Source organism: Pseudophryne corroboree, chromosome 4 (assembly GCF_028390025.1).
Source record: "Pseudophryne corroboree isolate aPseCor3 chromosome 4, aPseCor3.hap2, whole genome shotgun sequence".
Classification (NCBI taxonomy): domain Eukaryota; kingdom Metazoa; phylum Chordata; class Amphibia; order Anura; family Myobatrachidae; genus Pseudophryne; species Pseudophryne corroboree.
The window spans coordinates 579,376,627-579,399,647 of NC_086447.1; the positions used below are offsets into that span (position 1 = coordinate 579,376,627).

The window sequence follows — 23,021 nt, forward strand, 5'->3', positions numbered from 1 at the left end:
AATACAACCCCTTAATGGATTAATAATTTGGGGTTTAAGTGTAAACAAATATCCTTACTTAGGATATGTGCAAGTTACTCTCGAATTTGATAAAGAAATCCCTGGAAAGCCATTGCAGGTCCCTTTTATTGCACTAATTTGTCCTGAGATCCAAGGGGGCAGGAATGAACTTCCTGTAATTATAGGTACTAATACCCATTTGTACAGTGAATTATCAAAATGGTGTCAGGATATGCATAGGAAGGAACAGATTACTGAAGCAGGACAGGCTTGGGTAATTCAACCGAGAGATAAGTTTGAGGTGGAGAAGGGTCAATTTGAAGTTTGTTTTCAAAATAGCGATATTATAAAAGAGGACAAAGATTCATTGATAAGTGAATTGGGTATTAGGAGGAAGGCTTTTTCATCTGATGAATGGGATTTAGGAGAGGCAAAAGGAGTAGAACATATAATAGAACTCACAGATACCAGTCCTTTTCGTGAAAGATCTCGCAGGATAGCTCCTGCAGATTTTGAAGATGTCCGATTACATTTAAAAGGATTATTAGAGAATCAAATTATAATAGAATCCCGTAGTCCTTATGCTTCTCCAATTGTAATTGCTAAAAAGAAAAATGGGAAAATTCGTATGTGCGTAGATTACAGGACCCTTAATGCAAGAACTATTCCAGACCAGTACACAGTTCCTAAAATTGAAGAAGCATTTGACTGCTTGCAAGGAAGTGTATGGTTTTCGGTATTAGACTTACGGAATGGATTCTACCAGATCCCCATGCGCCCTGAAGATAGAGATAAAACCGCATTTATTTGCCCTTTGGGTTTTTTCGAATTCCTAAAAATGCCCCAGGGAATTAAGGGAGCCCCAGCTACATTCCAGAGGACAATGGATAAAGTAATTGGGGATATGAACTATAGAGAGGTCATTGTCTATTTAGACGACATCATTATTTTTGGGAGTTCCCTTCAAGAGCATAATACCCGTCTTATTAAAGTTTTAGATAGATTAATTGAAGGGGGATTGAAGTTGTCTATTGACAAATGTCAGTTATGCCAATCCTCAGTGAAATATTTAGGACACATTGTAAATAGAGAGGGAATTGCCACTGACCCTGCAAAGGTTGAAGCTGTAGTAAATTGGCCTAAGCCTAATAAGTTAAAAGAACTCAGATCTTTTTTAGGCTTTTGCGGGTACTACCGCAGATTCATTCCAAATTATTCAAAGATTTCAAAACCTCTTACAGATTTGACAAAAGGATATCCACCTAATAATCGGGGAAAAGAAACCAAAATAACCCCTAAGTGTTGGTTTAAACCTAATGAACCTTTTGGAAATCGGTGGACTCAGGAATGTGAAATGGCATTTCAGACTTTAAAAACAAAGCTAACTAGGGCTCCAGTTTTAGCTTATGCAAACCCTTCACTCCCATATGTACTTCATATAGATGCTTCACAAGAAGGTATTGGGGGAGTACTGTATCAAAAACATCAAGAAGAGTTAAGGCCTGTGTCCTTTACTAGTAGGGGGTTATCTGTTAGTGAGAGAAATTACCCCACACACAAATTGGAATTTTTAGCTTTAAAGTGGTGTGTGGTGGAAAAATTTCATGAATATTTATATGGAGTAACATTTGAGATTCACACAGATAACAATCCTTTAACATATATCCTTACAACTGCAAAATTAGATGCAACAGGACACAGATGGCTTGCCGCTTTGGCTCTATATAACTTTTCTTTAAGATATAGGCCCGGAGTCAATAATATCGATGCTGACTCATTATCCCGAATACCTAATCAAAATAATTGTGTTGCTATTAATGAATGGATTGAAGTACCTGCTGGGGAAGTGAGGGGGATGTGCCATCATATTCAGATTAAAGAAATGACCCCAGGAGAATCATTAAGTTCATTGGGTGCCACTGAAAAAGCTCTGCCTTTATCATACTGTTGGTTGAGTCATTTAGAATTAGAAGGGTTGCCAAAACTTAGGAAGACCCAGATACAGGCAGATCAGAGGAAAGATCCAGACATTGGATTTATCATATCTGAAATAACAAGAAATAAAAGTAACAAAAATGGTGACCCTGTAGTGTCTAATGCTTCTGAGGGAGTACGGTTATTGGAAAAACAAAGGAAACATCTATTGATAATCAATGGATTGTTATACCGGGTAATTGAAAGGAGTAAAAAAAAAAAATACCAACTAGTATTACCAAAGATATATCGATCTGTGGTAATGAAAGCATTACATGATGACCATGGCCATTTAGGAAATGATAAGACCTTAAATCTAATATATGATAGGTTTTATTGGCCTGGCATGAGGAGAGAGGTAGAAGAATATTGCCAAAATTGTGGAAATTGTATAGTACGAAAAACTGTAAGTAGTCAATCTGCCCCGTTAGTAAACTTTAAGAGTAATGGTCCTATGGATTTAGTCTGTATGGATTTTTTAACATTAGAAGTAGAACCCGGAAAGAAATGCCACATATTAATAATTACAGATCACTTTACCAGATACGCCCAAGCATACGTTACACCAAATCAGAAAGCTTATACTGTAGCCAATACTCTATGGGACAAATATTTTGTTCATTATGGTTTACCTAACCGATTACATTCTGATCAAGGGAGAGAGTTTGAGAGTAAGCTGATTAAGGAACTCTGTATGATTTGTGGGATCACTAAATCACGAACCACCCCTTATCATCCTCAGGGAAATCCTCAGCCTGAAAGGTTTAACAGAACCTTGTTGAATATGTTAGGGACCCTAAACCCATTTGATAAAAACCATTGGAAAAGGCATATTGATCGTTTAATACATGCTTATAACTGCACACGAAATGAGGCTACAGGATATTCTCCATATGCTTTGATGTTTGGGCGAGAGGCTAGACTTCCCATAGACGTGTGTATGGGAATATCTTATAGTGACAAACCCGCTATTTCTCATCTTAAATATATTAAGAAACTAAGAAAAGACTTAAAAGAAGCGTATGACTTAGCTAATGAAACTACTACTAAACTAGAAATAAAAAATAAAAGTCATTATGATAGGAAAGTACGCGATCAGGTCTTGGCTCCTGGGGATAGAGTATTATTGAAACAACTTGGGACTCCTAGAAAATTTAAAATAAGTAACAGATGGAGAGAAGATCCCTTCATAATAATAGAAAAGTTTCCTGGGCTACCTGTATATAAGATTAAGCCAGAAAATGGAGATGAAATTGTATTAACTTTCCATAGACAACACTTACTCCCAATAGGACGTGAAGTTCGTTTAAATAAGTATAGAATTGATCTTAAGACAAGTTCCGATATGGGGACCATAGAGAATGGATATGAGCAAAATATTGAGGCTCATGATACAGAAGGGTCAGAGGATGAATTTACAGGGCAAGGATGCTATTTTAAAGATGAAGGTATTAGAGATGTTGACCCTAAGGAGTTTATTCAGGAGCAGAATACCAATGATCCCATTGGATTCCTCTCTGGAGAAAACTTTGAAGATAATATTGGACAATTTGGGCAAGATAGTAATGATACTCTGGGAGCATTGGAATTAAATATGCCATCAGAAGGATCTGATTACAGTTCTGCTGTATATAATGAAAGCATAGGGGAGCAAGTTATGGAACGGCCTAGGAGAATATGTCAACCTCCATCCATGCTCACTTATAATGAACTGGGAGTACCTAGTATTGTACCAAGGGTAGTGCACCATAATATGATTGATGTGTGGCCATATTGTGCATATTACTATCCTTGTTAAGATTAAAACTAAAGTTAAGGGTGGTAATCCGGTTATATTAAAATTAATGGATTACCAGGGGGAGAATGTAACAGGGTTATAATTAATTTTCATTTGTATGGATATATGTATGTATATGTAATATGTATAACATTATTTAAGAAATATAAAATATATTTAATGTTGACCATAATGAAGTATGTGTATATATATATATAAATTTATATAAAGTAAGGGGTTTCTCAAGTATATTTATTGTGCGGGGTATACTAAAGGGAGTGAGAGGTGTAGCAATATAATATAAAAGACAGTGGAGACTGTTGTGTGTGCTGTAGTTGCAGGGCTGAGCACTAATGATGCGCAGGGTAAATAATATAGCTGTCAAGTATGAGGGGTTTGTTTCCCCACCTCGTGCAGGTAGATGGTACCGTGTGCAGAAGGGTCACCTCGCGCAGGTAAAAAGGAGGCCGTGTGCAAAGAGGTGGTGGCCACCTCGCGCAGGTAAGGGAGGCCGTGTGCAAAGGAATGGTCCCCACGCGCTGCTAGAAGTAGTGTATAAAGGTGCTTCCCGCCGGCGGTCAGTCAGTCTGCAGATCCCCCTTGCCGTGCTGGTACCTAGGTCTCTCCGGTGGCCGCTAAGAGCTGTAACAAGCTGTAAACATTACAGCGGCGGCCGGGAAGTCAGGGTAGCGCAGCCAGACAAGGAGAGCCGGTGAGAGCAGGGACCGGCGCGGCTAGCAAGAGCTGTGAAGATAGGAGAGCCGGGGGAGCGGATACCGGCGCGGCTATCAGGAGCCGTGAAGAAGCGGTGACGTGCGGCTAGCCAGAGCCGTGAAGACAAGGAGAGCCGGTGAGAGCAGAGACCGGCGCGGCTAGCAAGAGCCGTGAAGACAAGGAGAGCCGGGGGAGCGGATACCGGCGCGGCTATCAGGAGCCGTGAAGAAGCGGTGACGTGCGGCTAGCCAGAGCCGTGAATACAAGGAGAGCCGGTGAGAGCAGAGACCGGCGCGGCTAGCAAGAGCCGTGAAGACAAGGAGAGCCGGGGGAGCGGATACCGGCGCGGCTATCAGGAGCCGTGAAGAAGCGGAGACGTGCGGCTAGTCAGAGCCGTGAAGATAAGGAGAGCCGGTGATAGCTGGGACCGGTGTAAGCAGCGGCGATTGTCCAGCACTCATCTACTAAATAAGCTATAGCTGAATCCACTGCCCACCAATGAGAAGCCATTGGGGTGAGGCTATCTACCTGAATAATAGTAAGTGTCAGGAGGCACTTACGGAAGGCATCTAAGGTCTGTAAAAATTATACCTGCTGTGCACCTATTCACCAGTTACACTACTATATGAACATATTTCAGTTCAGGCAGCTATAATGACTATGTATTTACCATCAGCTTTGCATACTGCCTAGTTTAGTCACTTTCCAGTAGGAACTCTAACAATCATACAGCGGTATAATATATATATATCTCAGTGTATTCAGCTCAAATCTATAACTGACTAGCCCTAGAGACATACTGTATAACGCTGCTGAAGATGATTTAACTGCAGACAGCACAGGATTTATAATTCATTCAAAAGCAACCAGCTAGTCTAGTCAGAATGGATACAATTACAAAATATGTGGCAATACAAACAAAGTAGCAGCAAAGGGAGACACACTACTGCAAGAAAAACAAAGTATTTATTGTAAAGGAATCTTAGTTCGACTTACAGTTAACTACAGTTGAGTTATAAGCTCTACAGCAGATAAAGGAAATTGCAGGAGAGAATAGACTATTTGTTCCAGTTAACTAAAACACAACATACTTTGGAAATGGAGATATTGATAGTATATATTTATATTCACACTGGTAAAGAGACTTCATCTACAGACGAGCAATAATAAACAATTAAGTATACAATAATATACTTACCATCTGTTAGCTACATAGTAGAGAGAGATTCATCACTGGGAATACAAGAAAAGGAAAGCAAGGATATTAGAGGCATTATATTCTACAGAAAGAATTTATTATAGTGAGGAGACTGTATAGACCACTATAAATAACTAAATAACAAGTTTAAGCTTCAGGATACAAAGTATTGGTAATCTTCAATCCTTTGCAATGCAGGAGGATTAATTACTGACACTTATCCAACAGGATAAATTACACTCATTGGGCCCCAACTGCGCAATTAAAGACTAAGAGTACCCGGGTAACTCAATTAGAGAACAAAATATTTGTCATTGAGTATTATATGCATTGTTGTTTAGATAGAGGAATATTGTCAATTAGTAATTATATATGTATGTAATTTGAGTATACCTAAAAATATATATATCTTATATAAAATTATACTTACCATAAAGTTATTGTGGTGATTGTCTGATCCTAAGAAAGAAGAAAAGAAGTACAGGTATTATACATGTTATTATACTAAGGTGATTAGTTTTGTAAATGTGTATAGGTTAATTAACACACATATTTAAATAGCAGGGCTTTCCCAGGCAAGCCAAAATAACAATTAGCTTGGGTGGAGGCACTGGTGATTTATATCAAGAGATAAGATAAGGTTACAAGTAGTTTGCTGATAATTTTATCCCGTAATTTTCTACATGGTCTTGCCTGTACCACACAATAATAAGAAATTTTCCATGGGATTTTCTGTGCAATGGACTTGTGTATCAACCGTGATTTTCCGACCTGCTGGCACTATCGCTCCAACGATTGGCAACCAGTGATGATTGGCAATCTATCTGGGAAATTAAACACGTTAAAAATGCCCAATTCTGAAAATTGTCGGCATCGGGGAATCTGATTTTTTAAACTTTTTTAATATTACCAATTCCCCGACCTATGCGGGACATTGCCCCAATACATCTGTGCCTTATGAGAATCAAATTTCAAACAGCAACCTAAAAGAGGACTTGAAACAGAATACATACAGGTGACCGGCTAGCGGGATGCCAGCTGTCACTATACCGACAGCAGCATCCTGTCAGCCGGAATCTCGTCAGCGACTTACCTTGCGGGCTTGTTGCGCTTGCCACATTTCACACTCACAAGTTATATTCACACTCGGGTGGTGGTGTGGACCCACCACCCGAGTGGGAATACGGGGCTGCCGTCAGGATTCCGACCGCTGCCATTTCCCTGCCTGTCGAGATTCCAGCGCCAGTATCGCAGACACCAGGATCCTGTCAGGCGGTATATTAACCGCATCCCCTTGAAACTACAGATATGTTACACTGTACCATATTTTGATTCAGTTTCCTCTACATACTATGCAATTGCCAAAATACATAGGTAGAAGGTGGTATATTAGTTGTGGACCAGTGTGATCTTCCTCATTCTCTGACCATTGTGGATTTGATTTTCTGTATTCATGTATAGTACATGTTCCTATTTGTCTGAATAAAAATGTCTTAGCTTACTGTGCCACGTTTCCTGATATCTCATGAATAACTAGCATATGTTCTGCTTTAGGAGAAATCTGATGCCGGCTCCACGTCATTACAGCTGCGATCCCAAATTGAAGTAAGTACAATAACTATTATTTCCCCCCTTTTCTTTTTTATTACAATTAATATTCTATGCCGTATTTACTCCACTGCTGAGACAAATTTGTTGAAATTATGTATATTTTTTTCTTTTTAGGATTCTGTTGGATTCAATAGTGCAGTATCTACGCCAGAGACTGAAAGAAAGTAAGTCAAGCCTTTTGTTTACTAAATGCAAAATTAATTGATGTTAATTAAATTGACATAGAATGGTTGTCAGTCATGTGAAGCTTTCAGATGTACAAAGCATAACTGTGAAGACATGAAGTAAGCAGGCCACTCAGGGATATGTCTGGTTGGCCGTGTGTGGACTAAAGTGTACTTTATACTCAATGAAAATGTATTTAGATCATATTTCAATGGTGCAGGACTGAATATGGGGATTGACCATGTACCAGATCGAGGGCCGTAACTAGAGGTGTGCAATCGATGCCGTCTCGCAGGGCTCTGGGGTGGCACAGTTGCTGCCCAATGGCCTTTGTTTCTGGCTAGCAGGGTGTCTGGAACGGCACCCTGTGGCCAGAATCGCTGCTGCATTGCTGCCCAAAGCGTCCTAAGGATGCTCCGGGCATGCAAACTGTAGTCTGTATGGCCACTCTTACAGATTTCAGGGTGTTCTAGGCAGTGCGGCACTTACTGGTGGGGGCTGCCTTGCTGCCCTTGTCATGACGCCATAACCTCAGGGAATGTGGCTGGCACAGGAAGCATTGTTGCTCTGCAGTGGCACACAGATTTGTTTAATCTCTATGGGCCTGATTCTTAGGTGGGACTAAACTAAAAACAAGTAACTGTGCACAATGGTAAAACTATGCAGCACTGCAGGTGGGGAATATGTAAGATGTGCAGAGAGATACAGATTTAGGAGGGTCGTGTCCAAATCTAAATTGCAGTGGAAAATAAAATTTGTCCACTATTTGTGGGCTGCTTGCAAAATCAGCCAGTATGTACTCTGCATGCAAAATAATAAATGTGTTTGCACCCTTTGCATTGCAACATGGTTTGTCCAGGTGCACAGTTATACCCCTTTCAGACCGCCAGCTATGAACACGGGTTATTGGCACATGAGCGCACATAACCCATGTTCATGTGCGGTCTGAAAGGTGCAAGGGTTGACCTGGTATTTCAACCCTGGTAGTGAGCAAGGTTGAACTTGTGTTCAACTCAGCACGCTGTGCGGTGTGAACTGGAGCCGGGTTGATGCGACCCGTTTCCCGTTCACTATGTGTGTATGGGCGGTGTTTGGAGATCATGTGATCTCCAAGTGCCGTCAACGCTGACGTCACCAACCCGGCAATATGCCGGGTTGCAGACAGCGGTGGCAGGGCGCCTGAGGCGGGTCACACCCTGGGACCTCCCGTGTTAGGCTCCCGGGTGCGACCCGCCTCAGGCGATCTGAAAGGGGTGTAACCTGCTCCTTTTTGCTTTACTCAGAATCAGGACCTAAAGCTCTTTTTTTACACTGGAACTTTTTTGGTTGTTCACAGCTTAGAGAATGTAAAACTTAAGTGCAATAGAGTACAGTATTTAGAGTATGTACAGTATTATGTGAGCAAGAGTGGTTGTCATAGGGTTCGCATGTTGTAATATGAGGGAAGCACATGTGCTTTTTGGGTGTGGTATGGAGGGTCGACCACACTTAAGTCGACAGTGTATAGATCGACCACTACTGGTCGACAGGGTTTCTAGGTTGACATGTTCTAGGTCAACCGGTCAAAAAGCCGACATGAGTTTTTTTCTTTCTTTTTTTTGGTGTAGTTTTCTATCGTGACCGGGAACCCCAATTAGTTCACCGTGTTCACTCGCCATGCTTTGGGTTACTATTCCCAATCGTAGTCCACGTGAATCGTTAAGTATGAAAACGTTTTTTAAAAAAGAAAAAAATTGTGAAAAACTCATGTCGACCTTTTGACCTGTTGACTTATAACATGTCGACCTAGTGACCCTGTCAACCTAGTTACTGTCGACCAATAGTGGTCGACATAAGTGTGGCCGACCTAGAGACGGGATACCGTGGTGTTTTGTTGTTTACATGCATGAAGCAGACGATGCAGCGATGGTGCTGTCTGCCGGCAGACACCCGTCCGTTGCGGACACCGCAATCCTGACGAAGCCTTACCAGGTGAAACGCGTATATCGCGGAGGAATCGATCCCGCTCCGTACAGCGCCCGGAAGCAAGATACAACGGAGCCAAACGGACGGGTGTCTGCCGGCAGACCGCACCATCGCTGCATCGTTCAGCAAGGACGTTACTACACTTCCAAAACAGGGATCAAGATTACAGGACTGTGCTTTGAATACTGTAGGAGAGATCCTGGCCCTATCACATCACTGTTAACCCCTGCATCCACCAGACTGCCATTTATGAACACAGGCTAAAATGAGCACTTATTAAATAGTGCACCCTACAGAGACATTGTTCTTATTCAGAGGAATTTGTTTCCCGGTGGGGTAAACCGCAAGCAAGTGTACCCACAGGGATTGCTTTACATGTTTGTGTTGTCTTGTATGTTATGTCTGTTTATTTAATACCGGTATTAATCAGTTAAGCCTTTTAATATTTTACTAATCTACCCTTTTTAAATAAAATAAATCACAGAGTTTACTGAAATTACAACTGATGAGTTATTATATTTATCCCATACAATGTGAATATCCAAGTTGTAGTATACATAGAATTCATTCACCCATACAAACCTTGGTGAGCGCTGAACTATTTTTTAACATTAAGCTGGGTACACACTAGAGCATCGGGCATTCGTTCCGACATCGTAACAAATTCCTGTCCGCCCTGATTTTGTGTTCACACTGGAGCGATGTTAATAAAGGACAGAACAATTATGTCTCGTCCTTCATTAGCATTCTACAGGACGCTAGCAATATCATCAGGTTTAACGTGCAGCACATCAACCTGATGACATCGCTAACAACTGCGGGAGCACGTCTATTGGCATACACACTGAGCAATATGCCCAATATGTCCTTCTGAGTCAGCATATTGGGGCAATATTGTCCCCAGTGTGTTCCCTGCTAAAGTTACAATTACAGCTATAAGAGCAAAATAGAATGATTCTGTGTTGGATGAAATATGATCGAACAGTAATTGCTTAACCAAGTCTGTAAAGTACAATTAAGACCAAGGGGTCTATTAATTAACATTATTTTTACTAAAATAATGTGAACAAGGGTGTTTTCACACCCTTTTCACATTATTTTAGTATCACCTGAATGTATTAAAGGGCATTTGGAGCAATTTTCATGAAAAACTGCTCCAAACCTTTTGATTCACTTTTTTTTAATAACCCACATTGCATTCCCTATACTTATAATGAGAAATGTGATGTGGCCAAATTTACACAAAAAAAAAAAAATGTGAAAAAACACGCAGTGTGCCCTGTGATAATCTCGCCAGCTCAGGCTGGCGAGATCACAGGGCAGCACTGCGATCTGCACCCTTTTGCCCAGCTTTCTCTTCCCCTGGCCCCTGGCAGAGAAAGCTGAGCGGGACCCGTCCCCAGTGATCAGCCATGTGTGTCCGATGGACACTCAAGCTGATCACAGTGTAAAAAAAAAAAAACATACTCGCATGTCCAGGGAGCCGATGTCCGCTGCTCTGGTGAGCGCTGCCTGGCGCGGGGTCCCCCATGTGCTGCAATGTGACCCCGGTGCAGTAAAGTGACGCTGCAAAGCGGCAGCGCACTTTACAGCACCAGCGGTCACCGCAGCACACAGGATCCGGCGCCCGGCAGCCCAGCAGGAACAGCGTGGACTGGCTCTCTGGTATGGTATGTATATTGATCTGCTGGGCGGGGGTCCGCGGTGCGTGAGGATAGTCACAACAGGGGGGTCAACCGGGCGGCGGCAGTAGCGGTGATGTCGGTGGGAGTGGTGCATGTGCAGCAGGACATTGGGGTCCCTCCCCCAGAATTGTACCTTTTTTTGTATTGGGGGAACTCTAAGGTGACCACTACATGTCACCAAAATGAAGACTTGGCTTTCAATGAGTGTATGGTATATTAATACATAATCTCTGTGCTATGTTAAGAACGCCTAAGAGTACTCCCAATACAAAGAGTATGATTACAGCTGTAAATTTTGGTTAAGATTTTTGCCCATTCTTCTTTCTTATATTGCTGGAATTCATCTGGTTGGCTGGGGACTATTAGTAGACTACAATCTTGAAATCAAGATAACAAGATAAGGCTCAGTGCTCTGAATGGGCTGATCAATAACAATGCTTTTTTGTATTCTTGTCACTGCAATATGTCTCTTGCTGAAAGTTCTGCTATACTAATATGGCAATGCTATAAGTTGGTGTGTTGTGTGTGTACATATAGCGTTGTGTTTATATAATTAATTGTAATAAATAATTTAAAAATAAATACAGTATTGATTGCTATGATTGAACACAATTCACAATGTATGCATGCTTGCCTTATTTTCCTACCTCGCTTCTGCGACATGAAAGATAAGGTTGGATAAGATGTGCTGGAAGGGGCTAGATGAAGCAATTCACTATCAGATCATCAATAAACTTATGGGACCTACACACTGGCAGATAACACTAAACGATATGAATGTTCTCGCTCATTAATTAATGAGAACTCGTTCATATCGTGCAGTGTATAGGCACCAACGAAGAACGATTCGCGGCCCTGCGCTCATTCATCGTTTGTGCCCCATCGCTTATGCATGCAGGCCAATATGGACAATCTCGTCCATATTAGCATGCACTGCTATGGAAACGGGGACGGGGGGGAGTGAAGAAACTTCACTCATCCTGCCCCCCCCCCCGCTGCCGGGTCGCCCGCCAGCCGTATGAGTTCATAGATTGCATTCACAAAATTGCTGCCTTCTTTGTGCATATATGATAGTTTTTAAGTTGATGTTTAGCATAGTGTGAAAAAAGAACCTGGCCTACATAGTGTGACCGCACTAGAACATTCCTTTCTCTATCGTCCTAGTGGATGCTGGGGTTCCTGAAAGGACCATGGGGAATAGCGGCTCCGCAGGAGACAGGGCACAAAAAGTAAAGCTTTAGGATCAGGTGGTGTGCACTGGCTCCTCCCCCTATGACCCTCCTCCAAGCCTCAGTTAGATTTTTGTGCCCGGCCGAGAAGGGTGCAATCTAGGTGGCTCTCCTAAAGAGCTGCTTAGAAAAGTTTAGCTTAGGTTTTTTATTTTACAGTGAGTCCTGCTGGCAACAGGATCACTGCAACGAGGGACTTAGGGGAGAAGAAGTGAACTCACCTGCGTGCAGGATGGATTGGCTTCTTTGGCTACTGGACATTAGCTCCAGAGGGACGATCACAGGTACAGCCTGGATGGTCACCGGAGCCTCGCCGCCGGCCCCCTTGCAGATGCTGAAACAAGAAGAAGGTCCAGAATCGGCGGCATGAAGACTCCTCAGTCTTCTTAAGGTAGCGCACAGCACTGCAGCTGTGCGCCATTTCCTCTCAGCACACTTCACACGGCAGTCACTGAGGGTGCAGGGCGCTGGAAGGGGGGCGCCCTGGGAGGCAATGAAAACCTATTTTTGGCTAAAAATACCTAACATATAGCCTCCGGGGGCTATATGGAGATATTTAACCCCTGCCAGAATCCGTTAAGAGCGGGAGACGAGGCCGCCGAAAAAGGGGCGGGGCCTATCTCCTCAGCACACAGCGCCATTTTCCCTCACAGAAAGGCTGGAGGGAAGGCTCCCAGGCTCTCCCCTGCACTGCACTACAGAAACAGGGTTAAAACAGAGAGGGGGGGCACTAATTTGGCGTTAGAAATATATAAAAAAGATGCTATAAGGGAAAACACTTATATAAGGTTGTCCCTATATAATTATAGCGTTTTTGGTGTGTGCTGGCAAACTCTCCCTCTGTCTCTCCAAAGGGCTAGTAGGTCCTGTCCTCTATCAGAGCATTCCCTGTGTGTGTGCTGTGTGTCGGTACGTGTGTGTCGACATGTATGAGGACGATGTTGGTGAGGAGGCGGAGCAATTGCCTGTAATGGTGATGTCACTCTCTAGGGAGTCGACATCGGAATGGATGGCTTATTTAGGGAATTACGTGATAATGTCAACACGCGGCAAGGTCGGTTGACGACATGAGACGGCCGACAAACAATTAGTACCGGTCCAGACGTCTCAAAAACACCGTCAGGGGTTTTAAAACGCCCGTTTACTTTAGTCGGTCGACACAGACACAGACAGGGACACTGAATCCAGTGTCGACGGTGAATAAACAAACGTATTCCTTATTAGGGCCACACGTTAAGGGCAATGAAGGAGGTGTTACATATTTCTGATACTACAAGTACCACAAAAGAGGGTATTATGTGGGATGTGGAAAAACTACCGTAGTTTTTCCTGAATCAGATAAATTAAATGAAGTGTGTGATGATGCGTGGGTTCCCCCCGATAGAAAATATGGGCGGTATACCCTTTCCCGCCAGAAATTAGGACGCGTTGGGAAACACCCCTTAGGGTGGATAAGGCGCTCACACGCTTATCAGAACAAGTGGCGGTACCGTCTATAGATAGGGCCGTCCTCAAGGAGCCAGCTGACAGGAGGCTGGAAAATATCATAAAAAGTATATACAGGTTGAGTCTCCCTTATCCAAAATGCTTGGGACCAGAGGTATTTTGGATATGGGATTTTTCCGTATTTTGGAATAATTGCATAACATAATGAGATATCATGGCGATGGGACCTAAATCTAAGCACAGAATGCATTTATGTTTCATGTACACCTTATACACACAGCCTGAAGGTAATTTTAGCCAATATTTTTTATAACTTTGTGCATTAAACAAAGTGTGTGTACATTCACACAATTCATTTATGTTTCATATACACCTTATATACACAGCCTGAAGGTCATTTAATACAATATTTTTAATAACTTTGTGCATTAAACAAAGTTTGTGTACATTGAGCCATCAAAAAACAAAGGTTTCATTATTTCACTCTCACTCAAAAAAGTCCGTATTTCGGAATATTCCGTATTTCGGAATATTTGGATATGGGATACTCAACCTGTACACACATACTGGTGTTATACTGCGACCAGCGATCGCCTCAGCCTGGATGTGCAGAGCTGGGGTGGCTTGGTCGGATTCCCTGACTAAAAATATTGATACCCTTGACAGGGACAGTATTTTATTGACTATAGAGCATTTAAAGGATGCATTTCTATATATGCGAGATGCACAGAGGGATATTTGCACTCTGGCATCAAGAGTAAGTGCGATGACCATATCTGCCAGAAGATGTTTATGGACACGACAGTGGTCAGGTGATGCAGATTCCAAACGGCACAAAGGTGTATTGCCGTATAAAGGAAGAGGAGTTATTTGGGGTCGGTCCATCGGACCTGGTGGCCACGGCAACTGCTGGAAAATCCACCGTTTTTTACCCTAAGTCACATCTCTGCAGAAAAAGACACCGTCTTTTCAGCTTCAGTCCTTTCGTCCCTATAAGAGTCATATCTGCCCAGGGATAGAGGAAAGGGAAGAAGACTGCAGCAGGCAGCCCATTCCCAGGAACAGAAGCGTTCCACCGCTTCTGACAAGCTCTCAGCATGACGCTGAGACCGTACAGGACCCCTGGATCCTACAAGTAGTATCCCAGGGGTACAGATTGGAATGTCGAGACGTTTCCCCTGCGCAGGCTCCTGAAGTCTGCTTTACCAAGGTCTCCCTCCGACAAGGAGGCAGTATGGGAAACAATTCACGAGCTGTATTCCCAGCAGGTGATAATTAAATTACCCCTCCTACAACAAGAAAAGGGGTATTATTCCACACTATATTGTGGTACTGAAGCCAGAAGGCTAGGTGAGACCTATTCTAAATCTAAAAAAATTTGAACACTTACAAAGGTTCAAATCAAGATGGAGTCACTCAGAGCAGTGATAACGAACCGGGAAGAAGGGGACTATATGGTGTCCCGAGACATCAGGGATGCTTACCTCCATGTCCCAAATTTGCCCTTATCACTAAGGGTACCTCAGGTTCGTGGTACAGAACTGTCACTATCAGTTTCAGACGCTGCCGTTTGGATTGTCCACGGCACCCCGGGTCTTTACCAAGGTAATGGCCGAAATGATGGTTCTTCTTCGAAGAAAAGGCGTCTTAATTATCCCTTACTTGGACGATCTCCTGATAAGGGCAAAGTCCAGGGAACAGTTGGAGGTCGGAGTAGCATGATCCCGACAACAAGTCTCCTGTGCTTAGGGATGATTCTGGACACAGTCCAGAAAAAGGTGTTTCTCCCGGAAGAGAAAGCCAGGGAGTTATCCGAGCTAGTCAGGAACCTCCTAAAATCAGTGCATCATTGCACAAGGGCCATGGTAAAAAAATGGTGACTTCCTTCGAAGCAATTCCAGTCGGCAGATTTCATGCAAGAACTTTTCAGTGGGATCTGCTGGACAAATGGTCCGGATCGCATCTTCAGATGCATCAGCGGATAACCCTATATCCAAGGACAAGGGTGTCTCTCCTGTGGTGGTTACAGAGTGCTCATCTTCTAGAGGGCCGCAGATTCGGCATTCAGTTTTGGATGTTGGTGACCACGGAGGCCAGCCCGAGAGGCTGGGGAGCAGTCACACAAGGAAAACATTTCCAGGGAGTGTGATCAAGTCTGGAGACTTTTCTCCACATAAATATAGCTAAGGGTAAATTTATAATGCTCTAAGCTTAGCAAGACCTCTGCTTCAAGGTCAGCCGGTATTGATCCAGTGGGATAAAACATCACGGCAGTCGCCCACGTAAATAGACAGGGCGGCACAAGAAGCAGGAGGGCAGTGGCAAAAACTGCAAGGACTTTTCGCTGGGCGGAAAATCATGTGATAGCACTGTCAGCAGTGTTTCATTCCGGGAATGGAAACTGGGAAGCAGACTTCCTCAGTAGGCACGACCTCCACCCGGCAGAGTGGGAACTTCATGAGGAAGTTTTCCACATGATTGTAAACCGTTGGGAATTACCAAAGGTGGACATGATGGCGTCCCGTCTGAACAAAAAACGGGACAGGTATTACGCCAGGTCAAGAGACCCTCAGGCAATAGCTGTGGACGTTCTGGTAACACCGTGGGTGTACCAGTCGGTGTATGTGTTCCATCCTCTGCTTTTCATACCTAAGGTACTGAGAATTCTAAGACGTAGAGGAGTAAGAACTATACTCATGGCTCCGGATTGGCCAAGAAGGACTTGGTACCCGGAACTTCAAGAGATGCTCACAGAGGACTTATGGCCTCTGCCGCTAAGAAGGGACTTGTTTCAGCAAGTACCATGTCTGTTCCAAGACTTACCGCAGCTGCGTTTGACGGCATGGCGGTGGAACGCCGGATCCTAAGGGAAAAGGCATTCAGGAAGAGGTCATTCCTACCCTGGTCAAAGCCAGAAAGGAGGTGACTGCACAACATTATCACCACATGTGGCGAAAATATGTTGCGTGGTGTGAGGCCAGGAAGGCCCCACGAAGAAATTTCAACTCGGTCGATTCCTGCATTTCCTGCAAACAGGAGTGTCTATGGGCCTCAAATTGGGGTCCATTAAGGTTCAAATTTCGGCCCTGTCGATTTTTCTTCCAGAAAGAATTGGCTTCAGTTCCTGAAGTCCAGAAGTTTGTCAAGGGAGTATTGCATATACAACCCCCTTTTGTGCCTCCAGTGGCACTGTGGGATCTCAACGTAGTTCTGGGATTCCTCAAAACACATTGGTTTAAAACCAGTCAAATCTGTGGATTTGAAGCATCTCACATGAAAAGTGAACATGCTCTTGGACCTGGCCTGGACCAGGCGAGTGTCAAATTGGTGGTTTTTTTTTCTCAAAAAAGCCCATATCTGTTTGTCCATTCGGACAGGGCAGAGCTGCGGACTCGTCCCCAGTTCTCTCCCTAAGGTGGTGTCAGTGTTTCACCTGAACCAGCTTATTGTGGTGTCTTGCGCCTACTAGGGACTTGGAGGACTCCAAGTTGCTAGATGTGGTCAGGGCCCTGAAAATATAGGTTCCAGGACGGCTGGAGTCAGGAAAACTGACTTGCTGTTATCCTGTATGCACCCAACAAACTGGGTGCTCTTGCTTCTAAGCAGACTTTTGCTAGTTGGATGTGTAATACAATTCAGCTTGCACATTCTGTGGCAGGCCTGCCACAGCCAAATTATGTAAATGCCCATTCCACAAGGAAGGTGGGCTCATCTTGGGCGGCTGCCCGAGGGGTCTCGGCTTTACAACTTTGCCGAGCGGCTATTTAGTCAGGGGCAAACACGTTTGTAACATCCTACAAATTTGATAACCTGGCTAAGGAGGACCTGGAGTTCTCTCATTCGGTACTGCAGAGTCATCCGCACTCTCCCGCCCGTTTGGGAGCTTTGGTATAATCCCCATGGTCCTTTCAGGAACCCCAGCATCCACTAGGACGATAGAGAAAATAAGAATTTACTTACCGATAATTCTATTTCTCGGAGTCCGTAGTGGATGCTGGGCGCCCATCCCAAGTGCGGATTATCTGCAATACTTGTACATAGTTACAAAAATCGGGTTATTATTGTTGTGAGCCATCTTTCAGAGGCTTCGCTGTTATCATACTGTTAACTGGGTTCAGATCACAGGTTGTACAGTGTGATTGGTGTGGCTGGTATGAGTCTTACCCGGGATTCATAAATCCTTCCTTATTGTGTACGCTCGTCCGGGCACAGTATCCTAACTGAGGCTTGGAGGAGGGTCATAGGGGGAGGAGCCAGTGCACACCACCTGATCCTAAAGCTTTACTTTTTGTGCCCTGTCTCCTGCGGAGCCGCTATTCCCCATGGTCCTTTCAGGAACCCCAGCATCCACTACGGACTCCGAGAAATAGAATTATCGGTAAGTAAATTCTTATTTTTGTGATTATGGTGATTTGAAAAGCAATATTGGAACAATCGGATGTATTTAATGTACTTCTCTGATACTCAATGAACTCCTTAATTACTGTTCTCTGAGTTCCTTAAATTACAAATAGTATTTATTGTAATATTTCAATTAAAAGAGAATTCTTATAAACATATACTTCAGCATATTTGACTTGTCACACTCCAGATATTTTTTAAAGGATGTTATTAAGAATACAGCAGTCCCAAGTAATCTGTAATCTTCATGGAATGCAGAATGGAATGTTAAAAAGGATTACTGTAGCTATTAGATCATCATCTGCAAATTTAATTTTTAAAGCTGCACTTCTGAAACACTTTATTAGCCCCTGTTTCTGCAGCGGGGTACATCAGGTTGTAGAAATGGATCTTGATCCAGGCACCAACAGGCTAAAGCTTTAGACTGACCCAGGATGCATTGTGGTCTCCTCTATAACCCCGCCTCCAGGAACTGTGAGCTCAGTTTCGAGTTGGTGCCCGGCAGAGTAGGTCACGTAACAGGGGGGCTGCACTGGGCAGCCCTGAAAAAGCTTTTTATTAGAAGACTTCAAGGGCCACAGCACTTATATGTCAGAGTGACATTATGTGCTGCGGCTCCGTCACCTCCCCAGTGGTGTCACATACTCCCGCTGGCTCAGTTCCCAGGTACTTGCTGCGGGGATGCTCCGGCATTGGGCACACGGTTCGCGTGGCTGCTACAAAGGGATGAGAGATGAGGTAAGAGGGTCCCCCAGGTGGGACTCGCCATTAAATCGCATTCTGATCGCAGTCTAGGGAGACTGACTGCGACACTAGCGTGGACACTGTCACTGAGCAGGGACACCACTATAGCCACCAGGGCATAGGAGTTCAGGTTGGGTGTACTAATGCCCAATTTAATAAGACTCCATAGTACCAGGTGGTGAGGACCAGCATAGGGGAGACGGCACTTGACCTGTAGCCCCTCACCCGGCCCAGGGCGCCATCTACTGCTGGTGTTCCCACCCTGGAGCTGCCTCACACTCTCCCTCACTCCCTGACTGAGATGCTGGGCGCCATCTTCTAAGCATAGCTGCGACTGGTCTCCCCTGTAAATCCGCCTGTACATCAGCGCCGCGATTTTACAGACACTTAAGTATTCTTCATGTCGATACAAAGACAGTGTTAGTTAAGAACAAGCGTACCTGTGCCAGACTACGCTTTGTGTTTTTTATATATATATATATATATATATATATATATAAAACAATAGTGCAAATAGCGCTGCTACCTGGATAACAAGACTAATATAATTTTAAATTAGAAAGTTCGAGAACGCTTCCCCCTATTCAGGGGGGCTGCTAGAAAGGTCCTCTCGGGTGGACTCTATTTCAAAAGTCCAAATGGATAAAATGTGCAAAATAGTAGAACCCAGCGCCTTCTGTGTTATGCGAACTCCAAGTGAAAATTAAATAATAATATGCGTACCGCATCCCATGTATATATCAAGCGTGCAGTATAAATCGTATTTCTCCTGATGTCGGTCTTCTAGCTTTCCCACTGACTCCGTAGGTGGTCCGTATGAAAATTAGAAGAATACCACAAAATAGTGTAATATTGCCAACATATGTAAAGGTGTGCAAAAAACAATTTCTGATGTGATTGGTAGTTGTGCCTTTAAGTAAATGGTGCACCCAGTGTCACAATTGAATAACCGTGAAAAAGTGCCCACCGCCAAAGGTAGTATAAAAATAAGTACCCTCAGGACTTGCAAAGCTTGCATGTAAAGGTATCTTTAAAAGGTTCTTCTCCTGGTTCACCGTATTCTGTGGTTAAGGTCATGGAAGGTGGACCTGGACTCCAAAAAGACCTTGGAGGTACTACCTTTTAAGGGAGACATCTTACTTGGGGAAGACCTCAATAAAATTGTGGCTGACTTATCGGCTGCTAAGACGGATTTTCTCCCTAATACTACTCCTTCGACGCAGAAGGCAAAATGTACCACTTTTCGCTCCTTTCGACCTCAAGGGAATATCCAAGACAATCTCGTGCTTCCAAAACCACAAAGCCCAAGGCAAAACAATCTTGGGCAGACCGTCAGCCTGCTTCTAAACACGACAAGCCTGTCGCATAATGGGGCGGGCCTCCCCCCTGGGGGACCCCAGGGTGGGAGGCCGACTTCTGCGAATCACCCAGGTCTGGTTACAGACCACTTCAGGCGCTTGGGTGCGAGAAGTTGTCTCTCACGAGTATGCAGTCTTTTTCAAGAGGCGTCCCCCTCGCCAGTTTTGCACCACGGTTATCCCTACGGATCCATTAAAGGCACAAGATCTACAATTGGTTGTGCGTTCCCTCCTAGAGACAGGACTGGTGATGCCAGTACCTCTGTCCCAGAGAGGCAGAGGATATTACTTGACCCTGTTTCTAGTACCAAAACCCAATGGGTCCTTCCGGCCTATACTCAACTACCAAGTTTGTGAGAGTGTCCAAGTTCCGTATGGGAACACTGCGCTCAATTGTACTGGCCATGGAACCTGGATACTGTATGGTATCCCTGGATATACAAGATGCTTACCTGCATATACTTATTGCCATATCGCATCAGCAATATCTGCGGTTTGCTATTGGCAACCTCTGCCATTTGGACTGGCCATGGCTTCTCGGATCTCCACCTAGGTTATTGCTGTGATGATGACTCATCTCCATCACCAATGAGTCAGGATCTTGCCGTATCTGGACGACTTGCTGATTCTGGCAAACTCCCACGATGTACTCCTCAGTCATCTGCAACGGACGGTAAACTTCCTACAGGCCCACGGATAGCTCATTAACTGGAAGAAGTCCTCGCTGGTCCCTGCTCAAAGCATGGTGCACCTAGGGGCACTGCTGGATGCACACAGTCAGCGGCTGTTTCTGTCTCCAGAAAAGGTCCTGAAGCTTCAGGACAGGATCAGATACTTCCTCTCTCGGCCAAGAGTGTCGATACACTCGGCAATGCAAGTGTTAGGCCTAATGTTGTCGGCTTTCGACATGGTGGAGTACGCTCAATTTCATTCCCGCCCTCTGCAGAGGTTAATCCTTTCCAAATCGGATGGCCTATCTCATCGGATCAGGTCTCACATGATCTCCTTGACTCCGGAGGTTCGTCTGTCGCTGACCTGGTGGCTACAGGATCAGCAATTGAGCAGGGGCTGTCCCTTCTGGATCCCCAACTGGGTCGCGGTGTTGGAGCAACACTCTTTCCAGGGTCGGTGGACCAAGGAGGAATCACCTCTCCCGATAAACATTCTGGAATTGCGGGCAGTGTTCAACGCTTTGTCTCTTGCCCTGCCTCTGCTACAGAACAGGCCTGTTCAAGTACGGTCAGACAACGCCACCATGGTGGCATACATAAACCATCAAGGAGGCACTCGAAGCCGCATGGCAATGATGAAAGTGTCAAAAATCCTTCGTTGGGCGGAACGCCATCTGCCAGCAATATCGGCAATGTTCATTCCAAAAGTCCTCAACTAGGAAGTGGATTTCCTCAGTCGTCAGGACGTGGGAGAGTGGAGTCTTCATCAGGAAGTCTTTCAACTCCTAGTGGACAAGTGGGGCCTACCAGATGTAGACCTGATGGCGTCTCGATGCAATCACAAAGTTCCGATCTTCGGATCAAGGACCAGGGATCCTAAAGCAGCGTTCGGGGACGCACTGTCAATTCCATGGAACTTTCGTCTGCCCTGCGTGTTCCCTCCAGTGTCTCTCCTGCCCAGAGTGCTGCAGAAGATCAAACAAGAAGGAGGAATACTACTTCTAGTCTCTCCAGCGTGGCCCAGACGGCATTGGTTCTCAGACCTGCAGGGCCTGTCGATAGAGCGTCCTCTTCTACTTCCTCAACGCCCAGACCTCCTTGTTCAGGGCCCTTGTGTCTACCCGGACCTGGCCAGACTGGCTTTGACGGCATGGCTCTTGGAGCATCACTCCTGAAGGCCAAAGGATTCTCTGAGGCGGTTATCCAAACTATGCTGAAGGCCCGCAAACCGGCATCTGCGCGGATTTATTACAGGGTCTGGAATTCTTACTTCACCTGGTATGCTGCTAAGAATTACGATGCATACAAATTCAGTACTTCTGGCTTTTCTGCAACAAGGCCTGGACTTAGGCCTTCGTCTGGCCTCCCTCAAGGTTCATATCTCTGCCTTGTCGGTTTGGTTTCAGAGAAAAATGGCATCTATTCCTGACGTTCATACTTTCACTGAGGGTGTTCTACGTATTCAGCCTCCCTATGTCCCTCCTGTGGCTTCATGGGATCTGTCTGTTGTCCTGAATGCTCTGCAAGAGTCTCCATTTGAACCTCTTGAGTCAGTGGACCTTAAATGGCTCAGGCTCAGTTTTGTTCTTACTGGCTATTGCCTCTGCTAGGAGGGTGTCAGACCTAGGCGCTCTTTCCTGTCATCCACCTTTTCTTATATTTCACAGTGACCGGGCGATTCTTAGAACTCGCCATGCTTATTTGCCTAAGGTGGTGTCATCTTTTCACCTTAACCAGGAGATTGTGGTTCCGGCCTTTATCTCTTCTGATTTGTCCTCCAAAGAGCGGTCTGTGGATGTGGTAAGGACTCTCCGTATTTATGTGGAGAGGACTTCCTCTATCAGGAGGTCAGATACCTTTTTTTTTTTTTGGTTTTCACAAACGTGGCTGGCCTGCGAATAAGCAAACCTTGGCCAGATGGATTAGAATGGTGATTCCACAAGCCTATGCGCAGGCTGGACTTCCAGCTCCTGCTGCTATCAAGGCCCATTCTGCTCGGTCTGTTGGATCTTCTTGGGCGGCCTGCCGAGTTACGTCCGCTGAACAATTGTGCAAGGCGGGTACGTGGTCCTCAGTGAACACG

At 44.6% G+C, this 23,021-nt stretch overlaps 1 protein-coding gene across 4 annotated transcripts in view; it reads left to right on the forward strand.

The window, feature by feature from the left end:
* SASH1 (SAM and SH3 domain containing 1) overlaps positions 1-23,021 on the forward strand; it is a 329,209-nt gene that overhangs the window by 147,922 nt on the left and 158,266 nt on the right. For all 4 annotated transcript variants that reach the window (XM_063917499.1, XM_063917500.1, XM_063917501.1 and 1 more), the window contains exons 3-4: positions 7,218-7,268; positions 7,389-7,438. In XM_063917499.1, coding sequence (XP_063773569.1) covers positions 7,218-7,268; positions 7,389-7,438 — 101 coding nt within the window. The remainder of the gene's footprint in view (positions 1-7,217; positions 7,269-7,388; positions 7,439-23,021) is intronic.